Here is a 16388-nt window from a genome sequence, read left to right on the forward strand (position 1 = left end):
AAAAGTCAATGCAAGATTCCAACATGGCCTCTTCAGGGTGTGAACAACCCCCATCAACCACCACCGGATCCACTTGTTCAACCAGATCTTGAGAAGCAGTCACAACATTCAAGCAAAAATCCTCCTGTTTCTGTGGTAAATCTCGGCATTGTAGAAAATCCTGTTGTTTCTGCATCAGTTGATCGCATCTGCTTTGAAAGAGATAGATTTAGATTTCAAAGTAGATTTCGCACCTTCTTTTGAGAATGGAGAAATAAGCCAGGCTCCGGAGGTTGTATTTCTTTCTCCCCCCTTTTTCCTAGCTGACAGGTTAGGGAGAAGAAAGTTCAGAGAGAGATACAATGCAGGAGCGCGAAGTGTTACATTGCGGCAATAAAGGAAGCTAAGGTGATATGTTACACTGTAGAAATAGGGAAAGGAGGCAGGGAAGCAAAACGGTACATTGTATCAATAGAGGAAGCTAAGGCAATAACCTGCGCTCCATCCCCCCTTCCCTCTAGGAATATGGCAGAACCCAGGGAGAGAAGAGAATGGAATCGGGAGGCAAGAGAAAGATAGGCAGGGGAGTATGCAATATGATAGATATGGGTTCTGACAGTATGTTTCTTATACCTTCTACTTTGTATCCTTTCATCACTCTGTACTTCACTGTGTTCTTCTCCTTCTCCTTCTCCTTCTCCTTCTCCTTCTCCTTCTCCTTCTCCTTCTCCCTCTCCCTCTCCCTCTCCCTCTCCTTCTCCTTCTCCTTCTCCTTCTCCTTCTCCTTCTTCCTCTTCCTCTTCCTCTTCCTCTTCCTCTTCCTCTTCCTCTTCCTCTTTATACTCCCTATCTCCTATCAGCTTGCTCAGGTCCATTAGGCTGCTGCCACCGAGGAGAAGAGTGGTGAGGTTTTGTGCCAGCTGGCCGGCCAGGCAAGGAGTAGGTCAGGGGATGGTGGCTGGCTGGCTGGGGAGGGGGAATCATGGCTGCTTTGGGGGGGATTTGCCAAGCAGGGCAGTGGCATTGGCAGCTCCCCCCACCCGGCCTGTTTCCCCAGCTCAGTTACCGGTAGCAGTTCCCTCAGCGAGCACCCCATGGCCCTTACCATCAAGTTTCCATTTCACAAGCTTTCTGGAGCTGAGGAGAAGTGCAGTTACTGTGCCGCCAGGCGGGTCTGGTGGGCAGCGTTGCCTTCCACTTTTCCTGCTGCGGCATTGGCTGCTGATGTTGCCCTCCTGAGAGGAGGGTGCGATGATTGGTTGGTGGCCATGCCACAAATGGAGATTGATCATTCCCCAAACCCCACCACTGTCAAAGGAGGAGGAGGAACAGGGAGAAGAAAGAGGGAAATTGGCCGAGCCGGCCAGGCACCAAAGCCCCACCGAAAAAAGCGGAGTCTCTTTACGAGCCTGCCTAGCCCACATCAGCCTTGCTCTCCACAGTGTGCTGCAGCTGATCCGAGGCATGGAGAGCACGGCTGATGGATGGGTGCAAAGCAGACGCACACACAGACTCTGTGGTTTTCGGCAGCGCTTCTGATGAGCTGCAGCAACCCTAACCCCATCGCTGTCAAAGGAAAAAAGCGGAGTCTGTGTGTACTCCTGCCTTGCCCGTATCAGCCAGGCTCTCTATGGCATGCTGCAGCTGATCAGAAGCGCTTTTTCCGGCGGGGCTTCAATCTCTATTTGTGGCATGGCCGTCAACCAATCACCATGTCCTCTCAGGAGGGCAACACTAGCAGCCAATGCCGCAGCAGGAAAAGCGGAAGGCAACACCTGGTGGCTCAGTAACTGCACTTCTCCTCAGCTCCAGGAAACTAGTGCAATGGAAACTTGACGGTGAGGGCCGCTGAGGGAGCTGCTACCGGTAACAGAGCCGGGGAAATGGGCTGGGTGGGGGGAGCCACCAATGCTGCTGCTTGGCAGATCCCCCCCCCAAGCAGCCATAATTCCCCCTCTGCAGCAGCCACCATCCCCTGACCTTGCCTGGCTGGCCGGCTGGCACAAAACCTCACCACTCTTCTCCTCGGTGGCGGCGGTCCGAGGCACGAGGGAGGAGGGGGAGGATTTTTGATGCCAGGCTCTTTAACTTCTTAAAAGTTTACTTGATGCAGAATGCATATCTTTCTATTTCTGCATCAAGTTGTCTGGTAGCGAAAATCCAATAGCGGGGAAAAATCCCAGTCTCATGCATGGGGAATCTGCACCGCCTGCCTCCCCCTCCCCCCCATGCCTTGGGTCGGCGCTGCCAGCAGCTTGCGCAGGTCCATTAGACTGCCACCACCACCCAGACGCCTGGCCCACCCAGCACAAAGGAGGCAAAATGTCTGGCTAGCAAGCCCCGCATAGAGGTGGTAGAGCAAGCCCACGACCAGCAAGCCAAAGGCTACCCCAAGCGGGGAAAGCTGGATCCCCATTGGTGCCATGCCCCCCCAGTCCCAGCCAGGATTGTGTGCCTCCCCGCCATCTCTGCTGGGCCTAGGCGGCCATGACGCCAATGGGGATCTGGCTTTCCCCGCTCGGGGTGGCCTTTTGCCTGCTGGGCATGGGTGTGCACTTCTATGCGGGGCTGCTAACCAGCTGCTTCACCTCCTTTGTGCTGGGCGGGGTTGCTGCTCTGGGCGGCGGCAGCCTAATGGACTTGTGCAAGCTGCTGGCAGCAGCAGTTGTGCGCGTGCCCACAGAAATGGCTCTGCGTGCCACCTGTGGCACGCGTGCCATAGGTTCACCACCACAGCACTAAGCCAATGGAGGGTAACTTGAAAAGGCTTCAAGAGGCTTTCAATAATAATAGTGTAGAAGTGTCCCAAAAGGGGCAGAACCTATTCTTTTTTACCTCTTTTGAAGCAGTTGGGGAGATTTTAAGGATGGTAATAGAATAGGGATATCTCTGAAGACAAACTACTCTACCGAAATGGGCCAAAAAATGAAAAGAAAAGAAAACATGCCAACGAATTTTTCAGATACCCCAACTGGGCACCTGTTCCTATACTTATTTAAGAAAAGGAAAGAAAGGAAAAAGATGAATCTGAAGTAGAACCATTTTGCTACTAGATTTCCACAACACTATTTTATAGTAATAGGGAACACAAGTGGGGGCTGGTAGACACATATACTCTCTCAAACCACATTATAGCTGAGTATAATCTGTGAACCCTTTCTTGTATTGCCTGCTTTCTCACAACATACACTAACATAGGATGGATAGTTATCATGTAGTGCATATTTCAAAGTTTGGGGAGGTTTTTAGAATAGGAATGTAATAGAAGAATCCTCTGAGTTAGTTAAAAAGATTATTTTATTAGGTTACAGAGAAAGTGAGGAGAAGATGGAGAAGAACAAAGCGCTTCATGGCATAGGACCCGGTTATCTCCGAGACCGCCTTCTGCCGCAGATTCCCTCCCATAGACCGGTACGCTCCCACAGAGTGGGTCTCCTCAGGGTGCCGTCGGCCAAGCAATGTCGGCTGGCGACCCCCAGGGGGAGGGCCTTCTCTGTGGGTGCCCCTGCCCTCTGGAACGAACTACCCCCTGAGATTCNAGTTCTCACCTACATCGTCCATATAGGACGACTCGGGAACTCAACTCCTACCCCGGGCAGCTCACCGATCCCCTTATGCCCAGGGGAAAGGTATCAAGCCGTTTGGCAGCAGATGCTGGCTGTCAAACCGGCTTTTACGCAAAACAGGCGGGAGGCAGCAAACAGCTGCGACCAGCGAAATCGCCTGCCACCGGAAGTCGTCAACATTATATATCCTTCTAATATGTCCTTTAGTATCATCCCTTACTTGTTTCAAAAAATTCCCATTTTCCATAAAAGAAGCAGTTTTTTTATCAATTCGCCATCTCTCTTGAATTTGTCTATACACAAGCCAAGAAAAGTCTGGATACTTCCGTCTCAAAACTTCTATTGATTTGAGGCACCATTCACCACTACCACTCAAATATAACAAATCTTTATAAGATGGTGCCTCCATAACCACAAATCTTGGATGGGGCTTTTCTTGTTTGTGTGGACCGGTTGCTGGCATGCCGCAGCTCAGTACTGGTCCACAGACCGGGGGTTGGGGACCCCTGATCTAAATGGTCTGTTACTGACTTAACTTTCATGAGAAGTGAGTGACAAGCAACTTTAGTGAAAGAGAATTTTGCATGCTCTCTTTGGAGACTTTGTAGCAAACACATTTTTACGACCTGTTTTCCTTGTTACCTTCTGGGAGGAGGCTTCGTGGTATCCGAAGCAGAACATTCAGATTCAGCCAGAGTTTCATTCCATACAGCATTAACCTTGTGAACTCTCAAGCTTCCTCCTTCCATTATATATTCAAGATGGACAATATTTAATATTTATTTGCTACGTATATGTAGGGATGTGGGTCTATACATATGTTGTTCATAGTATGTTTAGGTGTGTGTCATGTATGTGTTTCACTTTGAGAGCAGGCAACTAAATTTCATTTTTGATGTGTGCAATCGTGCCCACAGTATAAAAATGATAATAAAGGTTATCTTATCTTATCTTATCTTATCTTATCTTATCTTATCTTATCTTATCTTTTTTATTCATTATATCTCCCACATTTATTGGTGTATGATAAGCAGTTATCAAAAGTTTTTCTCCTGTGTACTAGTCTTTGGATCCAGGCCATCACATCTGTATGTTATTTTTTATCCCTCTAATGCATTATCTATATAATTTTTTACATAGTATGAAGCTGTACCTGCATGTCTTAATTTTATATGTTGAATGTAAAATAACACATATAAGATTATTTTATTCATAAATGTACAAAAGTTTGTTATAATAGCATTGCTTTCTATTCTATGTTGAAGGCTCAAAAATGCATGGGCTTGCCATTGGTGTGACAATATATCTAGTTTATAGGAACCAACTCAGTATTTACTGCCAAGGAGTTCTTTACCCCAATGATGTCATTAAAAAAAACCCTTACAAAATATCTAATGGAAACAATAAATAAATAGTCACGATGAAAGATGTCCCAGTGTCTGGGAGACTTTTTCTAGCATTCAAATGCCTGAGGTGCATTTAATCTACTCTTTGAAATGCTCCCTAGATGGCATTTTGGAATATTGTACTTAATTTTAGGCAGCATAATTTTCTCTTTACTGGCAGAGTGCTGATATGAATTCCTTGGCTATTTGAAGCTTGAAACCCTCTAGGAGAGGCTATAAAATTATCTCTTTACAGGGTGGAGAAAACATGTTATATATGGTTCATTTTAAAGGACTTCACTTACTTACAGAGAATGAAGAACCTGGCATTTGTTGGCTTATAAATGTAATGGTCAATAATGTGAGTTTACTTTGGCTTGATGGTCCCTTGCCTTGGTTGAAAGATGAACTCTGGAGAATATTACTACAGAAAAAGCTTTTTTCTGCCTTAAACATTTTTGCAATGGCAAAGCATCTGTTATGTCAGACATGTCAAACACAAGGCCCGGGGGCCAGATGCGGCCCGCGAAGTGGTTTCATGTGGCCCGTGAAGCCATCCTAGAAACAGTGAGGGAACGGCCCACTGCCTTGGCCCTGGCCCAGGCAGGCTGGGAGCCAATGTACAATTTTGTGGTGGTCATCTATGCTGAAACACATTCAGTCTTAGCTCCACAAGGCCGTCTAGAAACAGCGAGGAACCAGCCCCTGCTGCATCAGCCCTGCCCCCCTATTGCATGCTGGAGAGGTGTCACCCTTTGTGAGGAATGAAGAAATGGACCATGCCTTGGTGCTTGCCCCGGTCCCACTCCCTTCTGCCAGAGACCCTCAGATCTGTACCACTCTTGCCCAGGCCCCCACAGGCCCCCTTGACGCGAACGATGTAGAGTTGGCCATGCCCACCCAGTAGGCCACACCCACTCCATCCATGCCCACCCAGTAGGCCGCACCCATCCTGGCCACACCCACCCAGCCCCCCGAGGGCAACCGCAATGCTGATGCGGCCCTCAATGAAATTGAGTTTGACACCCCTGTCTTATGTAGATTCAAATACAGGTTTCATTTTTCTTATTTCTTTATACAAAATGTTAGAAGCTTAAGATAATTTAAAGGAGTATTCTACAAAACATTTAAATGTGATATAAGGATGATAAGAAGATAATAACTGCTTGTTACAAATGCATTCAATACCCTTTGTTTAATAGAGTCAAACAAGAATAGCTATGTTTTTTAATGTCTTTAATTAAACTTTATTTTTAAAAGAACCAGGGATGTCATTGTTATAAACAATAGGGCCTCTGCTGTTAAGTACATCTTGGACCCAACTTTTCTGTGTTCTCCCCTCAACCAGCATTGTGGATTCACTAAGCTTACTTAGTACTGGTTCCCTTACTTCTGTTTGCTTGCTTCCCTCTCTCTGTGTTTACATTGCATCCCAATGAAAATCAATGTCTGAAATGTTAATCAAGATTCATTTTCTAAAACTTGGTGGATCACAGTGTATGATTTAGGAAAATGAGGTAAAACACATGCTTGGCATGTCTCATATTATTTAATTGTTAGCAGACTTAATGTCCTTCAATTTTCCTACAATGAGATATCTTAACTTTGAACTACTGAGGTCCTAATATCTACCTTCTTTAAGTTTATAATTCTCATCACATTTTTTTGCAATTGTATGTTTATAAATATGCATTACCATTTTAATTTTAGTACATATGTGTGCTTCAGATACTTTTCCAACATATATTTAATTTTAACAATAACAATAATAGAGTTGGAAGGGACCTAGTCCAACCCCCTGCTCAGGCAGGAAAGCCTATACCATTTTAGACAAATGGTTATCCAGTCCAGTCTTTTCTTAAAAACTTCTAGTGTTGGAGCATTCACAGCTTCTGGAGGCAGGTTGTTCCACTGATTAATTGTTCTAACTGTCAGGAAGTTTCTCCTTAGTTCTAGGTTGCTTCTCCGTTTGATTAGTTTCCATCTGTTGCTTCTTGTCCTGCCTTCAGACACTTTGGAAAATAGCTTGACTCCCTCTTCTTTGTGGCAGCCCCTGAGATATTGGAACACTGCTATCATGTCACCCCTCATCCTTCCCTTCATAAAACTAGACATACCCAATTCCAGCAACCATTCTTTATAATTTTTGAGATGATAGCAATACATATGATTCTTGTATTACATGTTTGATGAGGAAATGTTTCTGGTGTGGTATCCAGCTCCAAAGGTGATGCTTTTAGCTTCCCCAATGATTTACTGTTGAAAGAATCTAAAGGGTTATATGTTTGATGTATATTCATTGCCATGCCTACCTTTGTTAAATTTATCACAATCTTAGAAGAAAGAAAATTTACAAAAACGTTTGTAAATGACATTTAATGCCATAGTGAAACAGATTTGTTTATTCTTGCATATTGTAAATGTTTGTCTTGCTGCTATGTGATTCTAGAGCTCTATATATTAAAGTTTATATATTAAGAATAAATGGAGGCACACCAATTTAAATTTCTAAATTCCAAAAGCTTCATCTGCTCTGTAATAATATTCATAAGGTACTTAACCTTGTTCTTTTAACTTATTCATGTTAACAGTACAATCATCCTCTTCTTTTATATTCAGTCTGTTCCAGGTGAAGCCAAAATAAGTACAAAATAAGTACATCATATTAGCAGAAAGGATTAAAACTCTTTATAAAAGTGCCTGGTTAGGATTAACATAGCAGACAATGTTGTATATTACATTGGGATGGATCAGTTCCAGAAATGAAGGCAACATAAAGTAGGCATAACTTGCTCAAGTTATTATAGTATAATGGGCGTATAATAGGACTGGACATAAGCCAGAGGATTGGCCCTATGTTTCCTTCTCATAGGAGAATATGAATATATTATATATGAATATGAATATTTTATACACGGATAAAATGTAAAATTTTACAGCACATTATGTAAATCTGTCTCCACCCCAATATATTGCCATTGTGCAAAGGAGAAACAAGAATTTTCCTATTTACCTCAACCCTTCATTGCCCTACCAGGTTTGAGACAAATACGTTTTGTAATAGGCCAGGTTTTCAAGCTCTTTTCAAAACCCTAACTTGTGCATGAAGTCTTCAGATATGAAGAAATTTTCTAAGCTAAAGAGGTACATCATCCCAGCATGTAAAGGGCAGAAGGAACAGGTCAAGGGTATTATGGAAGAGGCATGCAGAAGCCCCTAAATTAGAGGTAGGGTATCACAGCTCTTTGTTTAAAAAATGGTTTCATAAAATGTATCCTTGGTACAATGGTGGGTGGTGATTCAGTGCAATAGGAATGCTAAGGAAGGACTCACCCAGTGGCCTGGCACTTCATGAGCGGCCCCTCAATCACATGTGAGGGATGCTGGTGCGGGGAGAGCAGGAGATAGTACTGAAGAGAGGGTACACTTACATATGGTTACCTGGCAATGTTGATTAGTCTTCTCTCTCTCTCAACTAATTGGGTTCCAGAAGAACAGTAGGAAAAATAAAACAACAGAAATGGGCTCTTTATTTTTCCAGGCCACCAATTAAAGATTTTCCCTTTTCCCTTTACATCATAGAGGAGCTGACTTAAGTATCAAATAAATTAAATATCATTAAATCAGTGAAGCAGGAGTCCAAGTACCTGTTTCTTCATTTTTGAGGTCTGTGTTATTTTGAATAGTGGCTGTGGCAAGACCATGACTTAAAAGCTTAGCTATAACTTGTTTGGAACGGATTATCATTCTGCAACAATTTGTCCCTTAAGGTTTCTGTATCATCTTTTCAGAACCAGAAATCAGGAATTTAAATCCCACACTCAGTAGTTACTGTGTATTTGATTGTTACAAATGGTGCCGAGCAACAACTGTGTAATGTACAGAAATGCAGAGAAAGTCTTTGTCTAGACTTAACTTAAAGATAGAGAAGATAATGCATGAAATAATGGCAAAGAACAGTTCTTAAGAAAATGTGCTCACCAACCTTGAAAAGCTTTCTTTTGTAGGCAAGATTTTACTTGACACTAAGCTAGTCCTTACATTTAATGTACTGATTTTTTGAAATGTAAATTAATTAAAGAAAGTTTGGTGGGGAAAATTTAATACCCAGAGGTATTAAAAACAAAGAAAATTCTTGGCTTTCCTTAACCGAGGAAAAAGTTAAATTCTCCCTTGATGCCAGTTTTGATTTAATTATTTTGCCATCCCTACTGATTCCTTTGGCATATTAAAATCTTTGCAGATTAAATGCAAATATCCATTTAAAGCAGGAGTGCACATCTTTAGGCCCTAGGGCCACTTGCTTTCTCAACCAAAGCTTTGTTGCCAAATAATAATTTTTAATCCAGCAGGAGGAAGAGTTTATTAATTATATGGGAAATAACCATTTTGAGTTAATTTCATTTTCTTTTACTTAATTCAGATTTAGTTTTTATTCCAACCTGCCCCACCCTTGCATGCCATTCAGTCCTTGTGTCCCTGATTTAATTGTACTTTTGCCCTTTAAATCCCAAAAGAGAATTCTAATAATAATTCATTGCTTAAGGAAAACTAATCTGCATATTCAGAGACTGCCCTCTTCACAATTCATCTATTTCTGTCATAAACACTAAATTGAAAACAAATTCTACATTTTAGATTTTGTGATAAATACAGAGATAGATAACCAATTGTTCTCAGGCTAGGAAGGAGGTTTTTTTTAATATAAAATATGTATGTTCTTAAAAACTAGGGGTTTTCCTGTTGATTGATCTTAAGTATGATTTATATTTGGCTTAATGAGAGGGAATTGCAAAATGGGCAAAGTCTTCTGTTGGAAACCAGCCTAGATTTGGATAAATACATCTAACTCAGCGGTTCTCAACCTATGGGTTGCGACCCCATTTGGGGTCGATCGACCATTTCACGGGGGTCGCCAAGCAAGACTGTCCGCCATTTTTTTCCCCTTTTCCGGCGGGTGCCTTACCTCCCTTGGGCTGGGCCAGCTGGTGGTCGGCCTGCTCCGTCTCTGCCGCTTGCCAGCTACGCCTCGGCTGGCGCAGGGGGCGGAACCACGCATGCGCGGCGTTCCCGGGCAGGGAAAGTCCTCGACTTACGACCTGTTGGGTAGTCCTCGACTTACGACCGATTTAGTCCTTGACTTACGACCGATTTAGTCCTCGACTTACGACCGGTTTAGTCCTCGACTTACGACCGGTTGGGGGTCGCGGCATTAAAAAGGTTGAGAACCAATGATCTAACTAGTAGAACTTATTAAGAGATCCTTCTCAAATAGTGGCATAAGAATGTAAAAATCTAGTCTTGCCCATCTAGTCTAGCGTTGGTATAACGTAATGCAGGGGTCTTCAAACTTGGCCCTTTTATGATTTGTGGACTTCAACTCCCAGAATTCCTCAGCCAGCGTACCTGGCTGAGTAATTCTGGGAGTTGAAGTCCACAAGTCATAAAAGGGCCAAGTTTGAAGACCCCTGGCGTAGTGGATAACAGGTTATGTTTAGGAAGCTCATAGGAGTAGCTCCACTGTATAGTTGTTCCATACAAACAGGATTTAAGACAGGCTGCTTGTGATTGAGAAGGTAATAAATTGCTCTCAAACCTTTCTAACTTGCTGCCAATAGCAAGACTGCTGGTAACAAATTCCACAATTTAACCTGTTTAACAGTATTACTTCCTGTCTATCTGTCCTGAAAGTCCCTATATTTAATTCCAATGGATGATGTAAAGTTTTAACATTGCCAGAGAGGAGGAAGAAAAAAAATCTCTCCATATTACTGTGTCATGCATGATTTTATATATTTCTAATATGTCTTCCCATACTGTAGTCTTTCTTCTTCCTTTTTTTTCCTTTTGGGTGGTGATGGTGGTTTTATATTTACTTATTTTTGTAATTAAAAAAAAGTTTTCCAGTAATTTCTAATCCCACCCGAGACATAAAGCCAACTGGATGACCTTAAGCCAGTCACTCTTTCTCAGCCCTAGGAAGGAGAAAAGGACAAACCAATTCTGAAAAAAACTTTGCTAAGAAAACAGCAGGGACTAGTCCAGACATTTGCTAGTAGTCAAAAACTGACTTGAAAACACAAATTTCCTTAATGCTCTTAAGGTGTGGTCACAAGAACTGTAGACAGTACTCTAACCATAGATTTGCACAAGGACTATTCTATTGACAGTTTTATTTTCAATTCCCTTTCTAATTATTTCAAATAGAGAATTTGCCTTTCTCATAAGAACTGCACACTACTTACATTTTCACTTAGTTGTCCATTGTAATTACAAGATTAACTTTCTGGTCAATCACTGCCAGCTTAGATCTCATAAATGAACAGGCAAAGCTTGTACATTTTGTGCCATCATTCATCACTATACTTTTGACTAGTGAAAAACTATGACTATTGGAAGTAGCAATGTAATGGAGAGCATTGCGGTTGATCAACCATGATCATGTACTCCAAAAGCCAAACTCTGCATTTCATTAGATTAGATTTTTAACACATGGCATACGTCCTCAATTTACAACCACAACTGAGCCCAGAATTTCTGTTGCTAAGAGACATTTGTTAAGTGAGTTTTGCCCCGTTTTTGCAACTTTCTTGCCACGGTTGTTAAGGGAATCACTGTAGTTGTCAAGTCAGTAACACGGTTGTTAACTGAATCTGGTTTCCCCAGATTGCAAAAGGTGATCACATGACCCCAGGATGCTATAACTGTCATAAATATGAGTCAATTGCCAAGTGTCTGAATTTTGATCATGGGGATGCTGCAACGGGTGTACGCATGCAAAACAGTCATAAGTCACTTTTTTCAGTTGCCTTTGTAACCTTGAACGATCTGTTGTAAGTCGAGGACTACCTGACTTTTGTTTCTATATTTGCCACAGCTGCAGAGAAAGTGCACTTGCGATTGTTCCTTGGAGTGAGAAAAAACACAGAGAAGAAGATTGGTGTGAAGGGCCACCATGCAAGTAAGTATATGTTAATTTAATTTGATATTTGCATTAGTGATTCAGTCTTTTTAAGTTCGGTAGGAACTATCCGTGGGAAATCCTTCATCTGCAGTCTTTCTGCATTCTCCTTTGAAAGCAGAATACCAACTGCATCTTTTCTCTCTCTCTCTTTAATATATATTTCTTTTAGAATGGTTGATACAGTAAAAGTATTCAAAAAAAGCCAACAAAAAATATAAAAAGTAAGAAAAAAGGAATGAAAAGAAAACATTTGCTAATCTTTCTATTGAATAATTATAATTATCAACCAATTCTTTCCCCCATCCTCTTTAGCCCTTTTTAATCCCCAAATCATTAATTCAGTCATGTTTTTTCAACAAAAAGTCTACATAAAGTTTTTAGTCTTTCAAAAAAATATATCTTTTGTCATTTTTTTTCCATGACCAAAATGGTCAATTTCTCTATTTCTGCAAGTTCAGTCAGTGTTATAACCCAAACTTCCACTGTACATATTGCATTATTTTTCCATGTTTTTGCATGCAATAAGCTTTCTGCAGTTGTTTCATCTCTTTCTTGAGAGAACTTGAAGTCCTAAACAGATAAAGAACACTTCAAAGCTTTGGATATGCTATGTTAAAATTAGGTTTATTAATTAGAGCTGGCTTTCTTGTTTTGGGATACATATAGTTTGATTTTTTATTCCCATGATCTGATATATGGAGGCTACTTCCTCTTCTCTGAGTTTTTTTCCTAATAATATCATGTCATGGGGTTGGTGGCATTACATTAGGTCTTCTACTCATAACTAATTAGATTCTAGTAGCACTAACCTCTGCTCAAAGAACTAGCTTTTTATATGACAAGATAATAGGGATTAAATTGTTTCTTTTTAGAAGTACAGAACTTCCCAATTCTGTATTTGGTATGTAATTAATATTGCTTTAATTGCTTATACAGGAAGCCACCCAGAGTTGATGTAAGATGGGTGGCTATATAAATGTTTTAAATAAAAAATGAAATAATTATTTACAATATTTTTATAATGTGTTTTTTCCCCTCTTTTCCTGACTGTTTTCTCATAAAGTTTCTTTCTACCCTAGTCTTTTTATAAGAAAGTGGCATTGAACACTTTACTTTTTGTAATGCAAGTAGTCACACACAGAAATCTGTATAAATGCACAAAGTTATATCTGCATACTTCTTGTTCTTGAACAATGGTGCAGGTGGCTCTATAGCAGGGGTGTCAAACTCGCAACATCACGTGACGTGTCGCAACGTATCGTGGCTTTTTTTCCATTGCTGGCAATAGGGTGGGCGTGGTTTCGCTATGACGCATCCGGCCCGTGGGCCAGCAGTTTGACACCCCTGCTCTATAGAGTCACCTTGTTAATTTGGTTGCTTAGTAAGACACATTTAGTAGAATTCCTACCATGATAACTAGGATAGAAGACAGTATCCATTCTCAATGCTCCTATCATCATGAGTTGCAGTCAGGAGTTAATCACAATGCCCTTACTCGTACTTGGACAAAAACTTGGCACCCAGCTAGAATTGAAGAGGCCCAGTTCGTTGTGAGAACAATTTCTGAACACAGGAGAAACCCATTTGTACATTAGATACACTTTTCTGTTTGCATACAGAGACTAATTTATTCACTTCCAGTAGTGTAATAAAAATGTGTACGTACATAAACTCCTGTTGATGCAGCAATAAGGTTTAATTACTTAGTAATGAATGGAAATGCAGTAGGTGCAATCACCTTTTTTGTTTCCTTTATGTGCTAGAAATATCAATGTAAATCTTAAATTAGATGCTTTCTATGATTTTTTTAATATACTAATTTTTCAGAATAAAATGTTTAAAAGAAAAATGAATCAGATTGTCTGTCTGTCTGTCTATCTGTCTGTCTGTCTGTCTATCTATCTATCTATCTATCTATCTATCTATCTATCTATCTATCTATCTATCTATCTATCTATCTATCTATCTATCTATTTTATACCTATCTCTACCAAATTTGTATATCGCCCAATTCTCAATGATTTTAGTGGGTCACAACAACTAAAACAAGAGAAATACAATTAATTTAAAGAGTAATATATCAGTGTTTTAAATCTTTGGAAAGGATTTGTAATAGTAATAACATTCGGTTTTGGTCATGGGCCAATCAGAAGTAGCGTACCCAAGTACAATGAAATTAAAAATGAAAGTAAAATTAGGAATAAAAATAGCTGAATCTCTAAAGGAGAAGATAAAAGTAACATGAATTTGTCGATATGGTATACAAGACAGATATGGCTTTTTTGCGGGGGGAGGTCCTTTTTTCTTTGTGATAATGGTTCTTTGAAATTAATCATATTGAGTTTTATAGCCACTAGTTGTTAAACTCATGCATTCAGTTCCTTTTCCATATAAATCATCTGATTTCTGGATTCTGCATCTTTATTTTTGTTTGTGATGCTCAGATTAATTATTGATCCAGTTCTTCAAGATGAAAGTGAAATTTTGTTTGACTCTCAACCTGAATTGTTGAAATACAGAGCAACTGACCTTTCGATAGATTTAGTAACAGACTGGTACTGGAAACGAGCAGAGGAGATAGAAAATTACTCTATGCAGGTAAACACAAGACTATGGATTTATTTATTTCGAAGACCTCATATACTTTGTTTTGTGGAGTTAAAACATACAGTTTCATATAGATTAAATCTGATTATATTTCATATGCTGTGCTTCCCTTTGGATATTATCCCAAAGATACTTTTTCAAAAGGCAACAGGACTTTCTTTGTTTTTCCTTGAATATGTTTTGCTTCTCATTCAAGAAGCTTCTTCAGTTCTGACTGGATGAGAAGTAAAACATCTTCAAGGAAAAACAAAGTACAGTTGCCTTTTGAAAAAGCACCTTTGGGGCAACCATGACCTGGATGACTGAAAATCTCCATATTCTCTTTGGAGATTGACTTTGGAAATTATATGTAGTGAGTATTTTTCACATGTGATCTATCATATCAGAATTAGTTTACTAGTTTTATTATAGAATTTTTTATAGCTTTATAGTATTTTTTCAGCAACAAAGATGGGTAAGTGGGAAATGTCAGTTTATCTTCCACTATTCTGTTGAGCTATAATCAGTACATTTAAAATAAGCTTCCTGTTTTAAAATGTTCACCAAACTATAGAAGAATGTTATTGTGGGCTTCTGCCTATTTCAAAGGGCTCACTTATAAAGTGCTTGTAAAAGACAAAGATCTTTAAAGTTGTGTTTGCATTCAAAAAAGGCAGTTTTACTTTTAGTCCAGTGTCTTTTTAAAAAAGAGGATTGTATATACAGCTCCATTAGTCTCAAATTCACAGTACGAGTATAAATAAATTTTAAAAATTCTTAAAATAATATAGCAGCTATCTTATACTTATGTCCTTGTTCATAAGTCCAGAGGAAAGCTTTGTGAAAGTAGTCTTTCTTCAGTTATAGCCACCTCAATATCCTCATGAATGTTCAAGACATTAGTTATTAATTATAGTAAGTTGTGACAGTTCTACTTCTGAAACTGAAAAAGGTGCCTAACAGCATGTTCTATCTCATAGGTGTGGAGATGTAAATTCTTATTTGCCATGCCAATTTTAGCGAGTATTAATGTCGGGCACAAGTAACATTTGTAACAATTGGTAGAAAATTAGCAATTTCACATGCACTTTCTTGAAATCTCTTAGATGGATAGCATGTGAAGCTGGTGGTATATTTTCAAGTTGCCATTCAGGTTTACAAAATCCTCACCTGTCATAACTATTTGTCTCTGTTTTTTAGATTATTTTTCACTTCATGTACAAGTCTCTGTCCTAGGGCTTCTATAGTGAAGATAAGGACAAATGATTTAGATCTGGCTGGAAGCCAAATAAAAGCTAGCCATTCCTCATCTCAGATAAGATACTATATGTTAACTGTATAAGAAATTTTGGGGATTAAATCTGCTCAGTTTGACATCTGGTATGACTGAATTTCAAAGTTTAGTATTAATAGTTCAATATAAAATACCATTATAAAATGGTATTTCAACCAGGTCAGAGTTGTGAATTGTGTTTGAAACAACTTTCTTCAGTTCTGAAAATCTTGCTCGAAGATTAGTAAGTCACTAATGGTTTGACATTTTAATTTCATTCTGTTCTCTGTTTGTGGTTTAAATAGGTAGATTCTGCTCTCTCATTGGTTCGCCTTGGCATGGAAAGGAATATTCCTGGTCTTCGCTCTCTGTGTGATGATCTGGTTACATTGGAGACACTAGTTTATGAGACTGGATGTGACATTACTTTGAAATTAAAAGAGTTACAGCAAATGGAAAACATTGAGAAGCTAAGGCTGTTAATGTCAAATGTATGTGTATTCATTTTTGCCCCATGGTGGGTAAGATTGAAAGAAAGAGTTATTTTATTTTGCAATGAAATTTTGCCTTACACAAAATTACAGTCCTTTTATCTTGCATGAAATCATCTTAATAATAATAATAGTAGTAGTAAT

At 39.9% G+C, this 16388-nt stretch overlaps 1 protein-coding gene across 1 annotated transcript in view; it reads left to right on the plus strand.

Moving 5' to 3' along the window:
• NBAS (neuroblastoma amplified sequence) overlaps positions 1–16388 on the plus strand; it is a gene marked incomplete at its 3' end in the record, with an annotated part of 148793 nt that overhangs the window by 52586 nt on the left and 79819 nt on the right. The window contains exons 22-24 of the mRNA XM_015816358.2: positions 11808–11891; positions 14339–14492; positions 16059–16244. Coding sequence (XP_015671844.1) covers positions 11808–11891; positions 14339–14492; positions 16059–16244 — 424 coding nt within the window. The remainder of the gene's footprint in view (positions 1–11807; positions 11892–14338; positions 14493–16058; positions 16245–16388) is intronic.

This window comes from Protobothrops mucrosquamatus, unplaced genomic scaffold (genome assembly GCF_001527695.2).
Source record: "Protobothrops mucrosquamatus isolate PMUCROS unplaced genomic scaffold, P.Mucros_1.0 scaffold436, whole genome shotgun sequence".
Lineage (NCBI taxonomy): Eukaryota > Metazoa > Chordata > Lepidosauria > Squamata > Viperidae > Protobothrops > Protobothrops mucrosquamatus.